At 40.7% G+C, this 22,163-nt stretch overlaps 1 protein-coding gene across 15 annotated transcripts in view; it reads left to right on the forward strand.

Moving 5' to 3' along the window:
* LOC140513766 (TP53-binding protein 1-like) overlaps positions 1-22,163 on the forward strand; it is a 130,630-nt gene that overhangs the window by 92,097 nt on the left and 16,370 nt on the right. For 11 of the 15 annotated variants that reach the window (XR_011970316.1, XR_011970313.1, XR_011970315.1 and 8 more), the window contains 5 exons: positions 4,439-4,949; positions 11,038-11,190; positions 19,512-19,810; positions 20,788-20,937; positions 21,220-21,650. Coding sequence is in view for 9 of the 15 variants with exons in the window: in XM_072623704.1 (XP_072479805.1) it covers positions 4,439-4,949; positions 11,038-11,190; positions 19,512-19,810; positions 20,788-20,937; positions 21,220-21,650 (1,544 nt within the window). In the remaining 6 variants the exon portion in view is untranslated. The remainder of the gene's footprint in view (positions 1-4,438; positions 4,950-11,037; positions 11,191-19,511; positions 19,811-20,787; positions 20,938-21,219; positions 21,651-22,163) is intronic. The other 4 variants (XM_072623705.1, XM_072623712.1, XM_072623707.1 and 1 more) reach the window with 3 other exon arrangements.

Consider the following 22,163-nt stretch of genomic DNA (forward strand, 5'->3'; position numbering starts at 1 on the left):
TTTTCTACACATTTGTTCAGCAGTACACGTGTAGAAGCAAAGGGGGCAGATGACGGGAGTTATCTAAGATCATGACCTTGTGTGTTAAGTATGAGTGTGAGAAATTGAGGATGACTTGAGAGGATGGTGGTGTTGACAGCAATAGGCAGGCATAAGAGACTAGACACCGCACAGATGTTCGCAGTAGAAGAATGTTAGGAAGTCATGAACTTATGTTTAAGGATAGAAGAACACGAGGAAGAATATTCTTTAGGACGAGAATCTAATACTTAATGAGCAGAAAATCTTTTCTCATATATATTGATATCTTCATTAGCTTTCATAGTTTCTTTAAGTCAACTTTAAGAATTCCTAAACACCGAGATTTAGGTGAGTATGTCTATGTGGCTAAACCGTGAGGCTGTTAAAGAGCTTACTTATTTTTGATAATTCCAGTATTAATTTACTTGGAGAATCCTACGTGAATTCGTTGATTTTCATGGGCTTTAGTTTCCCAGTCGATAAGATCAGAATATTACGAAGGTTAATGTATTAATGAACCTGTTATAACATCTCCGAGCAAGTGTCACGAAAACAATAGACGTGGCATCTTGTTTGAACCGTCATTTGGCGCTCCCGCTGTCTTTACTGCCTTTTTTTCCTCCGATATTAAAGCCCTGAAACCTGAATGCAGCAATGCAGGTGAGATACCATTAGAGTTACAGGAAGAGTTCTAGCTTCAGTCTGTGAATCTCTATGCAGTGCCTTTGTTAAAAAACAAAAACAAAACACTGTATAAATTAGGCACTCAATTGTAATGTTCATTTAGGGCACATGCATCTTGTGGCTTCAGTATTTTGTACTAAGATGCAAAAAATTCTTTTGGTGTTAGAGAAATTGATAGTTGAATGGGGCTGAGTGTCCCAAAGGTATTTTATCCAAGTTATACAGATATCTAAAGACAATGTCATTTTTCAAATCCCACCTAAATATAGCACAGAATTAGAGCGATACTGGTTATGTTAGATAATGATTTGTCTACACCTCTGATCTGATGGCTCACTAGAATCATTGTTGAATATGACAGTTATCATTTGAATTGATGGCCTGAGGGTTCAGGATGCCAGCAGGACAGTCCATGTGCATTCTTCCATCTCATCTCAGCAAATTAATGGGAAAGGTTATTATATATAAAAAGACACACTCTGCCATACATAGGAGCAATTCTCCAAAATAACTAAGTCCTGGAACAGATAACTTCAGACTCTGAAGTCCATTGTTGGAATAGTGCATCTTGGATCTTAGTCAAAATACGACTAATGTATTAGCAAAAACCTACATTGGACATTAACTAGGAAACTTTTTATTTTATTTTTAATCATTACTGCCTCCATTTGTACAGTTTAGGTATTACACTTGGTGTTTAGTCGTTGGTTGATGTTCACTTGTTTTTAAATATCGTATTGTCCAGGTGTACCTAATGTCTGATTTCTGGTTTTTCATTTACCTTTTCAAGTCTCCTTCGCTGCTGCCAGAAATAATTAAGACGGATGTCCCCATTTACTTATGCCATTTAGCGAAGCCAAGAATATAATTTGTTTGCATAATTGTGGATCTCCATTCACTACCTCTCAAAAAACAAACATAAATGTCTTTCATACTGTCGGGAGATGAGTTGAATAGTCATGGGTCGTTGAAGTAAATAGATGTAGAGGACGAAAACAAGAAAACAAACCAATAGTAATATAACGTGGATTCGGATCTCTGTGCAGTTCCTTAATGATGGTTCTTGTACCATGTACCCAAACTTCCCAGAGGGAATAGTACAGCAGTGTGAATCCCACTTAATAAGTATCTGTGAAGAAAATGGCTGACTGAACCACTGAAGAAGAGTTCTCTTCATGGCATTTTATCTCATGAATGCAACTATTGAAACAGTTAGGTCACTTTTCTCACTTATTATTTACACTATTTCTATTTCACGTCAAACCAGCAGGTATTTCCTGAGTGTTGTGTGCGAGGTCCTGTACCAGCTACTGTGAAGAGTAAAAAGAAATGTGAAACGTAGGCCTTGTATTCAAGGAGCTGAGCTTGATTAGGTGCTTACAATCTAGCTTTACTTGAAAATAGGGAAGATCAGGTGGCGTGTTCCACTGTAATGACAAGCAGACGTCCAAAGGACTGTACTCCTTGGCCTCTACCATCTTAACAAACATGTTTAGCTTTAAGATATGCTAATTTCTTTTTCATGTTTTATTAATATCAAATAGTATTAAGGAAATGTTGAAACTTGGTTTTCTCATTAGGATTTTGGTTATTATTGATTCCTGATCATTATTTGCTGAAATGAAGCAGATAAAGTTCATAGTTAGTGTATTTGAGATTGTGAATATATACCCAAAATGCAATTTCCTGCAGTCCTAGTTACTTTTAACTCCAAAACACTTTGACCTAGAACATCCCAGATAATTAAAACAGAAAGCGAATTTTGTTATTTTGTTAAATATATGCAGTTAATTTCATAGCTTTCTTCATTATTTCAAGAAAATGAGAATTTCTTTCTGTTGTTCAGCTCCTGTTTTAACAAAGAACTTTTAGGAACGTTTTGGTTTTTAAGTATTTGTTTTGAAAGCCCCCATGCTAATAGTACCTAATCTAGATGTTTACGTTAATAGCTAAACCATGGGCTTCTTATATAGAACCCTGAAAGTTTTTACGTTTACCTGACTGTAAGTAATGTGCTCATTATCCAGGTATCCATCAGCTGTCTAGTTTCCAGTTTAACAGGTGTTCCCATACAGTTGGAGATTTGATTGATCCTGATAGTGAGCAGAGGTCTCTTTGTTCTCTAGTGCAGTATTACACATGTATGCAGGGATAGTGCTTTACATTCTGCTATCTTTACTATATGTTTCTTTTTAATACCCTCTACACTTTTGTACCAGTCATAGATCCCAGTTTTATATCAGCTGCGCTTGTCATTTTGACCTTGATCTGTTATGGTCTGTTATGATAACTCCACATGGACAAGGAATATTTTATTGAAAGTTTAAATGTTCCGTGAGTGATAAAAAACAGCATCTTTGTAGCTTTTGAAGAGCCAAGTTATTCAAAAGTGGTTGCCACAGCTACCACCATCCCCATATACATAGTTCTTTAAGGTTTGCCAAACTCTTTATGTATTATCTCATTTAACCCTCACGACAATCCCATGATGTAGGTTCTGTAGAGAGGTTAGGTGACCTGTTTACAGGTCACACATCTGGTAAATGTCTGAAGCAGGATTCGAACTTGGGTCCTCCTGACTCCCATGTCCAACACTACGTCCATTGCACCGCCTCCCTAGACTTAACTACAATTTCTCTGTATCTCAACTTACTCTGTATATATCTTGAATGTACATAGCTGTTTTGCATGTTTTCTCCTGTCAAGATGTGAATGCCTTGCGGACAGGGACTGTTCTTGCCTTTGCTGTGTTCTCAGAGCTTGACTTAGTGGCTGGCACATGTTAGGCACCTAGTATCAATGCTTCTCAATTTGACCACTGTAGCTGAGAGAGCTGGTAACTTAACTGCAACTTATACCTTTTAAATTGGGCTCCTTTCCCAAAAACAAACATCAGATTTTTTGTTAGTAATGCAAAAAATAGAAGAATTAGTAACTGATAAATACTGCTGATTAACTCATAAATATTCTAGTGGATCTATGTTCTTATCAGTGTATTTTATTCAGCCACACAGATGGCAGCCCATCTGTGGTTGCTTTTTCTTCATGACCTTGATCCATGTCATCCCATTCTTCACGATGTCATCTAATAAAAGAAAAACCCCAAATATCTTGATTGGCGTATGAAGTATGAGCCCATAGCAAACTTGATAGAAGTCCATTTAGACTCAGCAAAGTATGAGGAACATTACTTTGTGCATAAAAATCGTGCTTTGACTTATCTTCTTTTTAAAAGTAAATTCTTACATTGTTGTTGACTGATAAGAAATTAACTTTTTCCGTTTTCTTGTTTTTCTTTTGCTAATAGTTTTGAGAGTTTGTCTATAAAAATGGAAAAACATTTTGCAAAAATAGTGTTGTCATGTTGAAGTAATTGTGAATTCATCATTCTTATTTCACAGGAACAGCTACTTAAGATCACGATATAAAACTCCCTAAACACAATGACCAGTAACAACAGTCATAATGTCACTCTGCATTTCACATGGTAGAAGTAGTCTGGGCACTCACATTTTCTTATTTGGTTGAAAGACTGGAACTCGGGTTTGCGGAATCTGTTTTATGTATTTGAATCTCACCTGGTGAATGGGAATGGTGTGTGCTTCAGCTGTTAAGGGAACACCACAGGAATGGAAGGGGGGTATGGAGCACTCGTAAGGAGGCTTGTCTTTTGGATTTGATTCAGACAAACCAGTTCACTTGTGACACGATCTCTCCGTGTGGTTGGTTTCAGGGGGGATTTGTTCAATTTCCCACGCACTCAAGAAGTGGAAGATGAAAAAATGGAGGATGAACCTAGCCCCTGGCCATGCCAACAACAGCCCATCAAGCACACTGCTCATGTTGAGGCCCCTGTTCCCTCAGCCGCACAACAACAGACTGTTACACAAGTGCCATCCAGTCCAAAAGGAGACACTGTGGAGATGGATGTGGTGGAAGAATCCCAAACCAGTCGGGATCAACACGGTAAAGTCTTGTGTGCAAGCCCAGGAACACGAGAGGAAAGCACTTGTCCCAGCACAAGTGACAAAGAAGTACAGACAACAGAACATTCCCTTTGGGCTCCAACTGTTGTTTCAGTAGCAACACAAACCTCGAAAGGAGCGTGTGAACAAGTAGAGGTGGGGACCAGCACGGCTGACCAGAACCTTGGGAGACAAGATGCTAAGGTACAGACTGAGAGGAGGAATGCTGAGAAACCTGCAAATGTCTCAGGAGATGATACCGACTCTTTGCATAGCCAGGTAAGAACAGGCCTGGGCCTTCCCTGGGATCTTCTCAACTGTGTGATCTACTGGTTAATAATCATGTATTAGTCAATGGAGAAGATGAGACTTTGACAGTACAGGGCTATGTTTCTTACTGAGCACCAGGGAGTCTCTCAAGAATGGAGATGGAGGTGGAGTGGGAGATATTAGAGCTATAACTAATCTGTAATGTTACAGGGAAAACGGAGTAGTATTTGAGTTTAAGTAGATCTCCTTTCTCTTGAAAGAGAGGGTTAGGTGAACAGTCTGCACTTTATTTCATATCATATATGAAATATTTCATAATTCATACTGTGGCCCTTGATACCTTCCTGTCCCTTCCTCACCTATCAGGTCTTAGTCTAGTTCCTAGGAGTCCTCTTTATGGAGTGTGAGGGAGGACGGAAAGTTGGTGGGAAGGGGTTGGAGGAGGAGCACAATAAGGATAAGAAGAGAAGTTAGGAAGTGAAGATTTGTAGTGGGTGGGAAGGTATCAGGGGCTGATGGTCGGGGCGGAGGAAGAAATTCAAGAATGTAATGAATAGCATGCTAAAAATTGGGTGGTTTTAAGGAGAGAGAAGGTGATATGTTAGATTCACAAGTCAGAAAATAAATGTTCAGGATTTCTTTAGGTGGCTGTGGGATCCTTGGGAGGAAAACAGATGGAAACTGATCTAGGTTCACCTCGGTAAAGAAGTTATGGCCCTCTTCACTTTGGATCTGTTTTGGAAAGGCTTCTTTCTAATCATAAATCCCTCATCAGGTGCTTTCCAGGGTCTCCTGTGTGGAGCTCATTTCATTTACTGATGCCTCTTAAGGAGTAAAGTCCTGTCAGTCGTCATAAGAAAACTTTAGTGCTTGAAATGCCTGCATAAAGAGGTGATGTTCTGAAGCAGCGTATTAGCACTAAGAGGATGGTAGTTTCAACCCACTTTAAGTCCATCAGTCCAGGCACAGGAGATGTTACATATCAGCCTCCTGTTTCCCTGTTTTCATCTTTAAGGTGTTAGTTGAATCTTACAGCTTAATAATTTGGGTCCGTTTTTTGAGCTTTGGCTGTATGTGGGCATGGTGGTTAGAGAGCCTGCCTTGGAGTCAGGAAGAGCTGGGTTCAGTCCCCGTCTGTGACACATTCTAGCTTAGTGACCTTGGGATAAGTCTCTTAGATTCTAAGGATCCTTAGAAACCCTCTAAAGCTGTAAATCAAAAAAGATTTGTTGGTCTGTATGAGTGGAGGGAATTTGTACACTGCATGTTCCCTATATAAATGAACTAATTGGTTCAGATCAAAAAAATTTAATTACTGCTTCTCTTTTCTCACCTAAAATATATTCTAGACTCATGGTTTCATTGGCATAGGGAACTTTCAGTGAATATACCAATTCCAGTGGGCAGCTGTTCTGCAGCTTGTAGGCATAGAGTGTTGCTTGGAGGCCATGGGAAGTTAGTTAAGTGACTTAGGTGTCAGAGGCAGCACTCGAACACAGGCCTTCCTGACTTGGGGCCAGCTTTCTGTGTGCTCTGCCATGCTGTCCCTTTCCTCACGAACATGCAGAGCAGTCACCTGAAAGTCTGGAGATCTGACTTCTGGTCTCAGCTTTGCCCCTGACTCATGTCCTTTTCCTCTTTTGATGCCTTCTCTGTGCTGATAAAGCCAAGGAAGGCTGTGCATTGTGGGTAAGACTGAAGTCTGTTTTAGTGGAAGCTCATTTGCTCCTGTAGTCCTCAGGGTTTGGATTGTGCCCCTGGAACTAAGGTTCTCTGCATTTAAAGAGTGTCTTCTTTGACACTGCCCTCATCCTCCCCATTTATGAGTGAAAAACCAAGCTGCTCCCTCTCGGGCAGGTCTTTTTCCGAGAGCTGTTCATGAGAAAGCAACGTTAGTGTTTTTGTCCTTTCCTCTTTCATCTCTGACTCGTCTGTTTTTATGCGGCTGTCACTTGGCTTCTCCTGAGTGGGACAAAGTGAAGACTTCTCATCTAGAGTGGATCAGCCCCTAGGCCTGAGTTTCTAAACTTCAGACACTTGCCACTCATCTCCCCTTGTCTGCTTAACCCATTTCCTTGTCACATTGTACAATCAGAACCCCTTGCAGAACAAAGGAAATGTTGGTTCAGTTTCTTTTTCGATTCTTTGCATCGGGAATTTCTGAGAATATGCCACTTGCTCAAAACATTAACCAATAGAGTTAAAGGTTAAGTTGGGGGGAGTTTTGTGGTTTTTAGCTTTACAATCCTGCATCTGCTCTTGTAAGACACCTCCCTGCTCCAGGAAACTGGTGAAGGGACCGCCTGCTTCTTGCAAGAACCACGTAAAGGACTTTGTGTTCATACTTGGAGATGCCTCTGAGTAGTCAGTTTGAGTAGGGGTCTTGCCATCCCACACGGTTTTTTTCTTGTAAGTAGCACAAGTGTTTGATTATAAAAGATGTTTATCATCAGTGATTACGAAATTCAGGTTTGATATGATTTCAAGTTAAAATTTGTCCTGAAGGAATAATAAGCAGCATCTGAAAATGGTCTTCCTCTCAGGATTGTTACCTGGCATTTATGATTGTAAAAGGTATGAAGATGGGTATGTGTTAGGCGTAATATCACTTCAGTACAATTGGGGTTTTAAAAAGGATGGGATAGAAATTTGATAAGTAAGCGATGAAAATACTGATGTCCACAACGTAATGGTAGAGTTAGCTTCTTTGCTTAAAGCTCGAAGGGGATTCTAGTACAGGAAGTTATAGATGTGAAGGAACCAGACAGTCTGAGTCATGGGATTGAGAGATCTGAGGAGAGAGAAAAACCACTTACATTGCTTTAGTAAATATCTCAGTCGAATTTAAGGTGACTTGATCTAATCAGGGTAAGAAGACTGTGCCCACATGGTAGATTTATTGAAGGGATGTGGAAATGCATTCAGCTGAATGATAATGGTGCATTTAAAGTTTCAAGTCAACTTAAATAGTTTAAATTTTTAAGTAAATCTAAATGTAGTTATATTAGAAGTTGTTTTGTTAACTAAAATTGGTTTATGCTATGGAGCAAGCATATTTACAGAAGTATGTGAAAGGAAGCTTATGGCTAAATGTGAAAAGACCTTGGTTTGAGGTCTTGTCATTGTTGCCACTCACGTTCATGAGGGTTTTGTGATAAACTGTAAGTTGTTCTCAACAGAAGAAAATATTTATTGTATGACTTTTGCATGATTTTTGAAAGACCTACCTCCCAAATTTGTATTTGTAAGCTAATCTGTTATAGGAACTTCAGATTTTGGGGGGGGGGGGTGGTGGAAGATAAGGGACAAAGATAATGGAGACTAGGAATTTTAAGGCAAAATAAAACCTCTTGGCGCCCCCCGCCCTCCCCCCCTTTTTTCTCCTTTTAAAATCCAGTCATTACAGAAGGACTTCTTAAGAATCTAATCTGAACTGGAGGTGCTCAGAGAAGAGATGTTAACTTTCCATTGTAAAAGGAGAGGAGTTGGCCCCAGCCCCACCCAGGGCCCCTAAGATCTGAAGAGTCTAAAATGATCGCCCAAGCGGCGTGGCTCTTCACTTCTTAAAGGTGTAATCTCCATATAAAATGTAAGCTGCGTATGGAGTCCTGAACCTGGAATTTATTTAGGCGATAATGTCTAGTAATTGATTTTTAGGACAAATTTAAGATTTAAGATGTGAGTCCCGGTAAAATTAGTTCAGATCTTGCTTCAGATGTTTGGTGCCTCTGTGAATACAAGCCGGTCCCTTAACCTTGTTTATGTAGAATGGGGATGATCATAGGAGCTGCCTCCTACAGTGGCTGTGAAGATCAGATGAGATAATGTGAGATAATAACTGCCAGCTGTTGTCAATATAATCTCTTACCTAGTACCTATTTATGAGTAATAATATATTTAAATTTCAGTGTTTGTGTTGGAATCTGTCTTAGATTTCTTAGAGACCCGTTTTCATGTGATAGCTTTTTATTAACATATTTTCCCCACTTCAGGTATGAAATGTAGAAAATATGAATTTATTTCATCCCACATATTTTCCTCATGGCAAGTAAGTTCATTTTCAGCAGTAGCAGCAAAAGAATATATTATGAATGCTTGTTCAGAGTAGCTGAAGAGATATGTGTAATCCTTTTAACTTTAAAGCAGTGCTAGCCAGGGTGAACCGTTCTGAACAAGCATTTGCTCAGTCAGCAAGCATTGATATGCCTTCTCTATGTCAGGCAGGCACCGTACTAGGAGCTAGAAATACTGGGACAAAGACGGTCTGTGCTCACAAGTAGCTTGCATTCTAATGGAGAACATAACTTGTACGTAAATAGGTTATTGCAAAAGAAATACAAGGTAACCTTGGTAGGGAAAGTGCTATTAGCTGGAGGGACTGGGATAAGATTCATGCAAAAAGTGGTGCTTGAGCTTAGTTTTGTATGGATACCATGAATTCTAAGAAGTGGAGGGGTGAGAGGTGGGCAGAACAGTCAGTGCAAAGACATGGGAGTGGGAAATCCAGTGTCAAGTTTGAGGAGCAGAGAGAAGGCCAGTTTAACTGTACTTTAAAGCATGTGGAGGGGAGTGATATGTAATACAGAAAGCTAAGCTGGGACCAGGTTGCAGAGAGCCTTAAATGCCAAACAGAAGAGTTTCTATTTGGTCCTGGAGATTATAGGAAGCTGTTGGAGTTTATTGAGGTGTATGCTGGCTGTCAGAGGGAGAGATGGTAACAGGATTGGAACTGCGCTTTATGAAAAAATCATGTTGACAGCTCTGTGGAGGATGTCTGAGAATGGAGCAAGGTAGGGAGGCCAGTCAGGAGACTGATGGAAGAGTCCTAGTGAGGGATGATGAGGGTTTAAGTAAGCTGTGCAAGTGGGAAGGATGGGATAATAAACATGAGATGTTGTAGAGGAAATGACTATTAGTATGAAATAATGTGATGTTTATATTGAAGATTAATTTATTTGTTTGAATTCTTTAGTTTTTGTAGCTCCTTATAAAATAGGAGTTTTGCCAAATGTACATCAGAGGTTGCAACTTACAAGCTATTAGGATTCGTCCTTGAAAGAAGCTTTAATGTGGGAAATATCAAGGGTTTACAGCTGGAAAGAAAGCTCAGAGGTCATCTAGTCCCCTTACACGTAAGGAAACTGAAGCTAACAGATAAAATGCCTTAAAATACCTAGTGTTGTCAGACCTAGGTTATTTGACTTCAAAGTTGACTCTTTTTACAGCTCTACCAAGACCTTATTTCCCATCACAGAATTCATATTAGAAAGACACCTTATAAAGTCCTTCTGCCTAAGTATAAGACTCATTCCACACTGGAGATTTCATATGGGAGACAAACTAAATGAATGGTGACAATTGAGGGGAAGGTTTTTTTCTCTAGAACCAACACTTCATGTGTCAGCAGTTCATAGTAGAATGAGAAAAATTAAATAAAAAGAAATAAACATTTTTTTAATAAAAATAACATGACATTAGTACGTAGAAGACTGGCATTGGAGTCAGGTAAGCCTGGGTTAGAGTTGCCTCTGACACGTACCAGCCATGCGACCTCAAACAAGTCCTTTTATCTCTCCGTGCCTCAGACAACTCTCTGAGAATATAAATGGCAAGGTACAACTGTGCATGTGAGTGTGGGAGGATTGGGTACCAGGAATTCTCTACATGGATAAAAGCACAGAATTGGATGGAAAAAAAATTGTATGTTTTATATTGTAGTATGAGCCAAGTTTCACTTGGTGTTTTCACATGTTTAGCCTTCATAAAGGCACAAGGTTTTATTTAAATTAATAAATTATTTTTCTTTATGATAGAGCTATAAACAGGATTCTCATTTGTTCAAAATTTGTTTGTAGACATCAACCCAGGTTTTAGGCGTAATACCTTCACGGCATGTCTGTTAAGTAGATTATGTACTGAATGTTTAAACCCTGCAAGAAATCTTGTATCCGTTTCCAGCTGTAATTAATTCACGTAGTTTTACTGCATTCTGATTTCATGAAACCCATCAATTGTGTCATTTTGAATTGGTTGGGTTATAGTTCTATCCATTTGTATTAGTGTGTAAATTATCTGTTCTACTGTTTAAACATTATAGGGAGAAGAAGAATTTGACTTGCCTCAGCCCCCACCTGGCCAGGTCTTGCGTCGTCACATGAGAACTATACGTGAAGTGCGCACACTCATTACACGTGTTATCACTGATGTATATTATGTAGGTGGCACAGAAGTGGATCGAAAGGTGACTGAGGTAATAATATACTAGATTTAAGTGACAAATTTCACTCAACAGAATGGTACCTTGGGTTTCTTGTGACCATTCTATCTTTTCCCTATGTCCCCATTATCCAGCTGTTGATGCTTTGTTTTCTGTATGTTTTATATCAGAAAGTAAAAGGGTGAAGTAGCTCCGAGACCTCCGCACGAGCTAAAAGTTAATGATTCCAATTTGTAATCCTCTCCAGTCCTGGTACTGCTGTGTGGCCCTGAACTTGTCCCTTAACCACTCAGTGACCTTTTCTTTTAATGTAGAGATTTAGAAATGACTATCAAACTTTCTCAGGTGTGCAGTATTAATGAGGAGCAGCACACTAAAAATACAGTTTAAAATTTTTATATAACGTTTAAAAACCTTAGTATAGGATCATTGGATCTAAAGTTGGAATGAATCTCAAGAGATCATCCAATCCACCTCCGTACTTTTGTGGACGGCAAAATGGGCCTGGTGGTAGGCAGTGCTTTTAGGTCGCACAGGTACTAAGTCTGAAATAAAACAGGATTGGAATCTCATTTCTTTGACTCTAGATCCACTATCACACTATAATTCATATGCAGGTTGTTATACGGTTTTACAAGGCATCTGTTGTAATCACCCAGTCAGTCAGAGAATCACAGATTTAGATAGAGATGGACGGAACCTTAGAGGCCATCAAGTCCAATGCCCTGATTGTACAGATGAGGAAACAGAGCCTGAGAAGAGGTTAAGTGATTTGTTCAGGGTCACATAGCCTTTATATAAGGTAGAATTTGAACACAGGTCCTCCTGACGGAGGCCAATACTCTTTTCACCACTCTAGGCTGCCTCTTTTCTTCCAGCTTTGGAATGTTGGCAATAGATTGCTTGTGAAATTCTGAAAGTTCATGTTTTTGGAAGCTGACGTAGACTCATCTTCAGGGTTGGTGTAATGTCTAAGTTTTTAATGATCACGTTGCCACTTGTTGCTCTGGTTAAAGTTGTGTACTTACCTCAGAGCTCGGGCTGAAATTGGACATGGTGAAGGAATCGCATATTAGAACCTCTGCTGGTGAGTCTGATTCAGAACTGGAGAAACAGGGCAGGAAAAGTTATTCCTTTTGTATCTAGAGACTCAGCATAGTTTTCAGGTTTTTTGGCTATCTTAAGAATCTGTTAAGAGGTCCATTATTGAGCCTTTGAAAGAACTAATGCTTTTATGCTCAACTTTTACACGCAGTATGGTGAAATATCATATTAAGGCCTCAAATATATATGTTTGTCTCATAATGACAATAGCTCCCATAGATTTCATTAAGATTTATAAAGCACTTTGTTCATAACAGCTTTGTTAGGTAGTAGTGGAAACATTCTTATCCACACTGTAGAGATCCATTAGCTGAGGCACAGAAGGGGCCAATCCCTTGTCCGCATGTACACACAGCGGATTTTAAGGCCAAGATCTATGTTGTTGGACTGCGTGTTGCTGTTTCTGCTGTTTGGATGTTCATTACCCATATTAGCAATTTGGGGTGATCTTTCCTATGGCAGCTGATCATTTACATTTCTTCTTCTGAAAAGTATTTGTTCATTTTATTGGGAATGCCTTTTGGTCTTATATATTTGAGTCAGTTCAGTGTGTATTTTGGATTCTTTTTTGGACTGATCCTGTGATTTCAACAGTATGAGAAACTGCCTCTGCAGCTTGACTCGTCTGGGGTCATCCGGCCAATCCGCCTCACAGCGGGGACTGGAACCTCGGTCTTCGGAGCCCAGCTCTGCCCAGCATGCCATGTGTTCTCTCTGTCTATTGATATCAGACTTGTCAGGAATATTTAATGCAAACCCACATTTGGTTAAGAGTGTGCTCTCCCCTGCCCCTCCTTTCATCCTCCAAGCCACAGTTGTGAAAGAGATCTTCTGTTTTCTAAATGGTTATATGTGGTTTTTTATGTAGGCTATGGATGTGAGACACTGGTATCATCTGAATTTCTACTTCCTTCCCATTTTTCCATCAGTTTCTGATGTTATTTGCCCAGTTACTGAGTTATTTACCCACTAGTTTGATTTCCTGGCTTTACGGACTGCTAGGCTGCTGTACTTACTTATTTCTGTGTCTGATTGGTATCACTTACCTACCTTTCTCTTTTGAATCAGGACCAAGACAGTTTTCAGGTTTACTTATTTAGAACATAGTTTGTTCTGTGGTGATGCCTGTGTCCTCTTAATTCTTACACTTCCCTGTTATTTTCCACAAGGTTTCAGACCTTTTGTTCTCTTGAGCGATCGTTATTATTTTGTCCAGTTCCATAAAGTACACTGCAGTCTGAGTGATGTCCCAGCCCCGTGGGTGCAGGGCTCTGCTTCCATCTTCTTGAACCTTCCCCACATAGATCTAACAGGACACTTGTGCTGCCTATTGTTGGGACCTCTTCTCAGGTTTTATGCCAGTCGCCTGTCCACCTCTAAGTTACTTTCTTCAGGGATAGGGAGGGAACCCTCACTCTCTGTTTGAAGATTTTCTCTGCCAGTTAAAATTCTCAACCCATGTGCCTGTATCTGTGAGAGCTGTACTGAGACAGTCTACCACTTCATCTAAGGCATTCACTTGGGTGCTTTTTCAGAAAAAAATAATAGTTCTATATCCAACATTGGATGATTTTCTATTATCATGTTAGTCTTGCTTCAGGAATGAAGAAACTCACATCCTCTTCTAGACTATGGTCACTTCAGATGATTCATTCCTTCTCCCCATACCTGCCCCAGAAAACATGTATATTGGAGTCTCAGGAAGGGCCCGTAGGGTAAGATGTAAGTAACATTGAACTTGGAGTCAAAAGACCTGGGTTTGCGTTCCAGCTCCAATACTCACCAGTTGTGTTATCTTGTACAAGTCATCTCTTAGCTCTAAGCCTCATTTCCTCATCTGTAAAATGGAAATATTAATCCTTGTACATCTTAAGAGTAGAAGTAGAAGCCCTTATAGTAACATTTCCTTAGTAGATAATAGATAAAGAAGGTTGTCATAGGTAAGAAAACAACAGGAATTATTGAAGACCTTTTTGACTCACCTTAGAGGCCATTGAAGACTTGTGTCATATGAGCAGCCAAAGGACACACTCTTCTATCATTTTAATTCCCCTTAGTGATCACAGAGTAAACTTGTCCCTGTTGTCTTGCCTTAAACAAGGAAACTTAGAGGTCCCTTCATCTTTTAGATAGGGAAACTGAGGTACAGTGAGATTGGTTACATGACTTGCCAAGGACACAGGTAATAAGTGGCAGAGCTGAGGTTCCATTTCAGATGTTCTGTCCAATGCAGCAGGATTTCTTCAACTTCCCCTAGTGGGCATTTGGAGGAGTGTGCATCCTCTTGGAGAATGAAGCTACCTTATGCAGTTTTTTAAATAGGGATCTGTTACTGCCAGTGCTCACCACTGTTGGAAACTAATGTGAGGAGCTGCCGCATATTCTCTGTAAAGTCACACACCAGAAAATTCTTATTTAAGGTATTGGTGTACTGTTGCTGCTGTTAGTCATTTACCAGATAAATGAAGCTGTTGAGATCCTTGTTGTTTGTCCTTCATTCCCAAAGAGGATCATGACATGAGGAGGTGAGATCATGACTTGGATTTAAGTGAATCAGGGCTATGCAAAGTCACCAGCCCCACTCTTTTCCTCTGGAGCCAGGGACTCAACTGGCCAGTTCCAGTTGAACAATGCAGCTTCCTTCCTTCTTTCCTTCCTTCTCTCCCTCTTTCCTTCATCCACATAGGGAATCATACGCTTACTGGTGGGTGCTCTGCCCAAAGGAATATAAATTTTGATCGATGGAACCTGATCTATAGCCTGGTGTTTTTGCTTAAATGTCCTGGTCCAGGGCTCCTCAGAGCAGATTGTCACTGATACATATGTATTTTGATGAATAATATTGTTAATGGTTGCACTAATTAAAATAATACCCTGTTTCATATTCTTTGAATTATTCTTATAGTCAGTAATTATTTTAACGTTTTATCTTTTGGCTTGAAAACTGTATTTCTAACATCCAGTAATACTTAGAGTATTGCTGCTGCTTATAGCAATAAACCGACTAGTTTAAAGATGATCGTCTCCATTTTACACACGAGGAGGGTTAGATTCAAGGGTGAGTCCACGGGGGTGGGGCTCAAGCTTAGGTCTTCTGATTCCAAGTTCAGTGTTGTTTGCCATATGCAAGTTTTTTGCAACTTCTAGCTATATTTTACCTAGCAAGATTTGAGGTATGGATTGCAGGACAGCAAAATAAAGGATTTTGCATTTCACAAAACAAAACTTGTACTGTGTGTATTTTTTTAATATACCTTTTTCAGCAGAGGATGTTTAACATTTTTCTCATGTTGAAAGGGTGTTTATCAGTTACTTTTATATTGTCTGGTACTTGTTTTGTTCTGTTTACGTGAAGGGAGAGAATCAGGGGGTGATGGAAGGAGCCCTGAGGCGCGGCTAGACCCTGGCTCTGCCGCCAGCTCCCTCTGCCGACCTGGGGAGGTCATTTCACGTCTCTGGGCCTCATTTGTAAAGTGAGAGGATTAAATTAGTCTTTTTTATTTGATAGTAATAAGGGTCAAGATTTTTCCCCACATCTTTGATACCTTCACTTAAATATACACCCTGTGAATTGATTTCTCCACACCTTAGAATCTCCTTGACTCTTGCACGTGACTGTGTCTTCTGTGTGCACTTGGTCTATTTCAGGTGCGTGTCCATCTTTGTCCTCTTTAGTTCCATCCGTGTCTTCCCTATGAGCATGTTTGGGATTGTGATACTAAGGAGTTAAGTCTAAGACTCTGCTGCTTTGATGATAGAAAGTTTGGTATAAAAATCCTTGCAGATTGTTTTTCATTTTTTTCTTCTGCTTGTTTTCTTCAATTTTCAACCTTAGACATGATTGGAATGACTTTTGACTGTTTCTGCTTTATGATGTGAAACTACTTGTAATCATCCATAATCCTTTTGATAAGATTTTACAATGAGTTTATGATTTAGATTAGAGTTGCCTTTGGTTGTGCCCTCCCTTTCTCTTTCATTCGTTTTCATTTGCGATCTCTCCCTCCCTCCCTCCCTCTCTCTCTCTCTCTCTCTGTCTCTCTCTCCTAGGCAGTAAAGTGAGTGAAGTGTTCCCTGACTAAGGGACTTTCTGGCATCTTTTGTTCTCGTAGCAATTAGTTTACATTAATTAAACTTCTTTATAAAATAATAGTCATGATAGTTGGAGGTGAGGGGCATAGAAAGGCACTAGTAACTGGAGAGAATCATGAAAAGCCTTGTGTAAGAATTAGTGCTTGAGCCAAACTTTGAAGGAATCTAGGGACACCTAGGAAGTGGAAGGACAGAGGTGTTGTGTGTTCTGGTCAGAAGTAAATAGATGTCATACGGAATGTCACATATGGGAATAGTAAGGTCAGTTTGGCTGACCCACTGAATATATAAAGGGGGGATAACACATAAAAAACCTGAAAAACTAGGTTGGTGCCAAGTTTAAAGGGATTTAAGTGCTTAAGAGAAGAGTTTACATTTTGTCCTAAAGACAAAAGGGAAACAGGAGCTTGTAGACAAGGAACTGTAACCAAAAATCACCAAACTGTACATTCCCTTCCACCATTTGATATTACTAATGATTCGACTGCTAGCCATTTGCTCAAATTCTTGTATGGGTTTAATGAAATATTATCACCCATAAGAAATTACCAATGTGAAGACTTCAGAGAAACTTGGGGTGATTTGAATGAACTGAATCAAAATAAAATGAGCAGAAGTAGGAGAGTGGGTATCACAGTAGCTCCAACAACACCCAGGAGGGCAGCTTGGAGTGCCTGAAGGATTCTGATCAATGCAGAGATTGATCATGACTTCAGAAGACTAATGGTGAGTGTGCCTCATGCTGCTTGTAGAGGAGGGATGAACTAGAGGTGAAGGATCAGGGGTGGCTAGTGTGATGGCTAGGTTTCCTTGGTTGTACTTATTTGTTCCAACGAGGGGCTTTGGAACACTTACTTTGAGAAGTGGGAGAAGGTGTGAGATACGGGGAGAAACATCAGAGCGATACGCAGAAAGAAACAAGTTCAGAAGTGGACAGAAACAAACAGCAGTTTTGTTATTATCTTGTTAAAATCTCTCTTATTTGATTTTTAAAAAAAGTCCTTTTTTAAGTTCTTCCAAGAACTCTTTTTTTGGGACCATTTGACGTTTCTCATTAAAATAGGAGTGGCTTTTTTAGCTCCATTATCTTCTTCTCAATAGTAACCCAGATCTTCTCTATCCCCATTGTAATCATCTGTGCTTGAGTTCTTTCTCCTTTCTTTACTTATTTCATTCATTTATTGATTGTTTTATTTTGTTGTTAGCCGCTGTCAGTGCAATCACGTTCTAGTCCCAAGGTACAGGGAATGCTGCCCCAAGCCTCGGATCTTTCCTACTGTTACATGGGACCCACCCTAGAGCTCTTCTCTCCACTCCTAAGCCATACATGATTTTGCTCCCTCTGGTTCCTCGGGTGGCTGTAAACTATAGCTGTCATTTCTGCCCTGGAACTGAAGCCAGGTATTCTGCTGTCCTGCAAGTGCCCACAGCCAACAGGGTCCCTGCCCCTTGCTACTGCAGTCACTAGGTGTGTGCTAGCTCCTCCTCCTTGCAGCCAGTCTGGGACACATCTGGTCAGTACAGCTGTGCTTGGTGTCCCTTGGCAGTAGTAGGTCCTTTAAGGTCCTATTCAGCTTTCAGACACCCCCACCCCACGCCAGAACAGGTCTTAAGATGAAAGTTTCTAAAACTGGGGCTACTTCTTAGCCCACCTGCGCCCAGGACTTGTTTGTGAATTTCTGTGTAGTTGGCCTGGAGATGTGCGCTTTACTTAGGTGGGACCTCTGCTCCTGGAGGTTGGATTAGAAGGGAAGCAGAAAACTGGGAAAGAATTTTTACAACTAGTGTCTCTGATAAAGGCCTTATTTCTAAAATATACAGAGAACTGAGTCTAATTATAAGAACATATCATTCCCCAATAGATAAATGGTCAAAGGATATGAACAGGCAGTTTTCAGAGGAAGAAATTCAAGCTATTTATAGTCGTATGAAAAAGTGCTCTAAGTCACTATTGATCAGAGAGATGCAAATCAAAACAGCTCTGAGACACAACATCACACCTATCAGATTGGCTAACATGACAAAACAGGAAGATGATAAATGTTGGAGAAAATGTGGGAGAGTTGGAATAGTAATTCATTGTTGGTGGAGCTGTGAGCTGATCCAACCATTCTGGAGAGCAATTTGGAACTATGCCCAAAGGGCTACACAAACGTGTATACCTTTGATCCAGCAATACCGCTAATAGGTCTATATCCCAAAGAGATCACAAAAAAGGGAAAATGTACAAAAATATTTATAGCACTTCTTTTTGTGGTGACCAGGAACTGGACCTTGGGGGGATGTCCATCAATTGGGCAATGGCTGAACAAGTTGTGGTAGATGAATGTAATGGAATACTACTGTGCTATAAGAAATAATGAATAGGAGGACTTCAGAAAAACCTGGAAAAACTTACAGGAACTGGTGCTGAGTGAGGGGAGCAGAACCAGGAGAACGTTGTGCACAGTAACAGCAACAATGTGTGATGGCTGACCTTGACAGACTTGGCTCTTCTCAGCAATGCCAGGGACCTAAGACAACTCCCAAAGACTCGTGATGGAAAGTGCTGCCACATCCAGAGAAAGAGTGATGGAGTCTGAATGCAGATGGAAGCAGACTATTTGCTCTCTTTTGTTTTGTTTTTTTCTTTCTCATGGTTCCTCCCATTTATTCTAATTCTTCTATACAACATGCCTGTTGTGAAAACAGGTTTAATAGGAATGGATATGTAGAGCCCATGTCGTATTACAGAGAGAGAGGAAGGGAAGAAAGTGAAGAAAATTTAAAACTTACGGAAGTGAATGTAGAAAATTTAAAATTAATTTAAAAAAATTTTTAAAAGAAAATTAAAAAAAATTATCTTAGAAGAATAATTGCTTTACATCCCGTCTTTATTTCTGCTGCTATCAAGTGATCTTCTGTCCTTTTTTGTGGAGGAAATTTGGAGAGCCAAAAGTTTTCTGACCTATTTTGCCATCTTCCCAGACCCCTCTCTTTTTAAATCCTCTTCTTCTTAAAAAGAGTCCTTGTGATCTTAGACTAAAACCCAGTTTTATAATCTGAATCTTTTTTGCCATTTTTAAGTTTTGGTGTCACTCATTTTAACCTAATTTGTCAGTTGAAATGCACTGTCTTAATATCATTCCTCAACTTTGTTTTCTCTTTTTTCCTTCCAGGAGGCTGAGGAACCAGTGGTGGAGTGTCAAGAGTGTGAGACTGAAGTCTCTCCATCACAGACAGGCGGCTCCTCAGGAGACCTGGGGGACATCAGCTCTTTTTCCTCGAAGGCATCCAGCTTGAACCGGATGTCAAGTGGGGCAAGCAGTGGCCTCTCAGTTGCACAAAGCAGTAGCAGCTCAGGGAAGGGAGCTGGTCTTGGCAAAGGGAAAACAAGTGCAACAGAATCTGCAGATTTTGCCTTACCCAGCACACGTGGAGGCCCAGGAAAACTGAGGTGCAGATATTGTATCCAGAGGTAGGGACATGGGCTTAATGTGGGATGAGGAGGCTGATGTAACTTATGGAAAGGGGAATGATGGGAATGGCAGAAAGAGAGTTCGGAAGATTTTCGCCAGCCCTCAGCACCCCCTTGCCCCAGACTAAATGAGTTCTCTTTTCCTCCCTTGCTTTTGGGTTGTTACAGTAGGTGTTGCTTCTTTAGGGTACTTTTAGCTGATCAGTTAAGATACTGCTGGAGGATCAGTGTGAGCCTGTCACTCTCATTCTGCTGGCAAAGTACCTTCCTTCATAGGCCAGAGACCCTGATGGGCTCCTAGTAGCAAATCATAGGAGGTATGTGAATATTAGGAATATGATGGACATGATAGGGGTGTGCTATTCCTGTGACTCTTTCCCTGCTTCTTAGGAACTGCCTTGGAAACCATAGAATCACAGAGATGTAGATGGAAGGGACCTTAAGAGTATAGAGTTCAAACCACTCATTTTTCAGATGAAGAAACTGAGGCCTGAGAAATTAGGTTCTTTACCCAAGTTCATACAGATAGTAAGTAGCAGAGCGAGAATTCAAACCCAGATTTTCTGATGCCAGATCCAGAGCTTTCCCACTGCACCATGCTGCCTTTCTCACTTCCAAAGTCTTTTGCTTTTATGAGAAGTAAAACAGGTTTGGGGTGATGACTTCACACGGGTTCTTTACTTTCTAATGCAGATTCTGTCGTGGACAGGAAGGCAAGACAAATAGAAGGAGGTTTGCTGAGTTTGAAGCTTGTGCTCAGAAGATTGATTAGGAGGCATTTAGCTTCATCATAGACAAGAATAAAGCTCACTGTTTTCCTCCTTTCTGTTTTTACTCCCTTCCATTTCATGATTGAGATGTGACTCATACGCTAGCTTATCACTGAATTAGGGGCTGGTACGTGTTGACCAGGCCTGCAGCCTGGCATGAGAATTCCCTAATAGGTGGCCTCCGACTAACTTGCCTTTGTTCTGCAGCGCTAGAAAAGGGGTCACTCAGATAGGGGCATCGGTGTGTGAGGAGGATGGCGATGCCGGCCTTGGCATCAGACAGGGAGGAAAGAGTCCCGTCACACCTCGCGGCAGAGGACGACGGGGCCGCCCTCCTTCTCGGGCGACTGGCACCAGGTATTTGGGCAGTGTGAGATGTGCTTCGTTGGGTTTTTGTTCATTAAAATAGGAGGAGGAGAGAGTAGTGTATGGGGTGCCAGGAGAGAAGAGGGGATGGTGTAGGGACTGCCAGATGATGTGAGTAAAGGTGAGAGCAGCTGGAAGACCAGACTCATGACTTCAGAATCCGTGGCTGATCATTCCGCTCCTTCTCTGAGGCAGGGAAATGAGAAGTTAATGTGCATCCTCCTTAATTCATTCATCTCATTCTCACTTCCTCATTCTACATTTCCTTTTCAGAGAAACAGCTTTGCCTAGCCCTCTTGGTGTCGAGGATATCTCAACAAGTGTCTCGCCGGAGGATAAACCCTTCACTCGCATTGTACCCCGTATGCCAGATGCCAACAAACGAGCAGATGGCAGTACTGGAGGTTTACGCCGTAGCGACTCTCCAGAGATTCCTTTGCAGGTTGTTGCTGGCCCATCTGATGGCCTCGACTCCTCCTCTCCAGGAAACAGCTTTGTAGGGCTCCGCGTTGTAGCCAAGTGGTCCTCCAATGGCTATTTTTATTCTGGGAAAATAACACGAGATGTTGGAGCTGGGAAGTATAAGCTCCTTTTTGATGATGGCTATGAATGTGATGTGTTGGGCAAAGACATTCTCTTGTTTGAGCCGATTCCGCTGGAGACAGAAGTGACAGCCCTTTCAGAGGATGAATATTTCAGTGCAGGTAATGAAAGGAGCAAAGTTTTTAATAGCTCAGTGTGTCCTTGGATACGTGGGGTGCTTTCATCAGTTACTGAAAAGTCCCCCCAACCTGACTATTCATTAGGGTCCGGTCAGAAATCATTCACCCAAAACTAGCCGCTCTGATTGCTTCCTTTTTTATTTACTGTCTGTCTTGATAAAACCAGACAGATGACTGCAACTGAAACAAATCAGATAAGTAACTGTTCCTAGGAAGAAGTTGTACTGATGCCTGCGGGTGTTCACATGTATGCAAAAGTGCACATACCCAGTTTTGTCTGGTTTGAGGAACTGGCTTTCTGTCCTCACTCCTTCCCCTCCAGGGTACAAGTTTCTGAGGGGTAGCAGTGAGAATCTTTTCTGCTCTATGCCTTTCATTGTTTCCTCTTTCTGAATTAAACTGGTAGTAAGATATTGTTCATTTGTTACTTAGAAACAGTTTACCTTTCTCAGAGTTTTTCTTTTCCTTTAGATGATGAGGAAAAAATTATTTTGT

This window comes from Notamacropus eugenii, chromosome 7, assembly GCF_028372415.1.
Source record: "Notamacropus eugenii isolate mMacEug1 chromosome 7, mMacEug1.pri_v2, whole genome shotgun sequence".
Classification (NCBI taxonomy): domain Eukaryota; kingdom Metazoa; phylum Chordata; class Mammalia; order Diprotodontia; family Macropodidae; genus Notamacropus; species Notamacropus eugenii.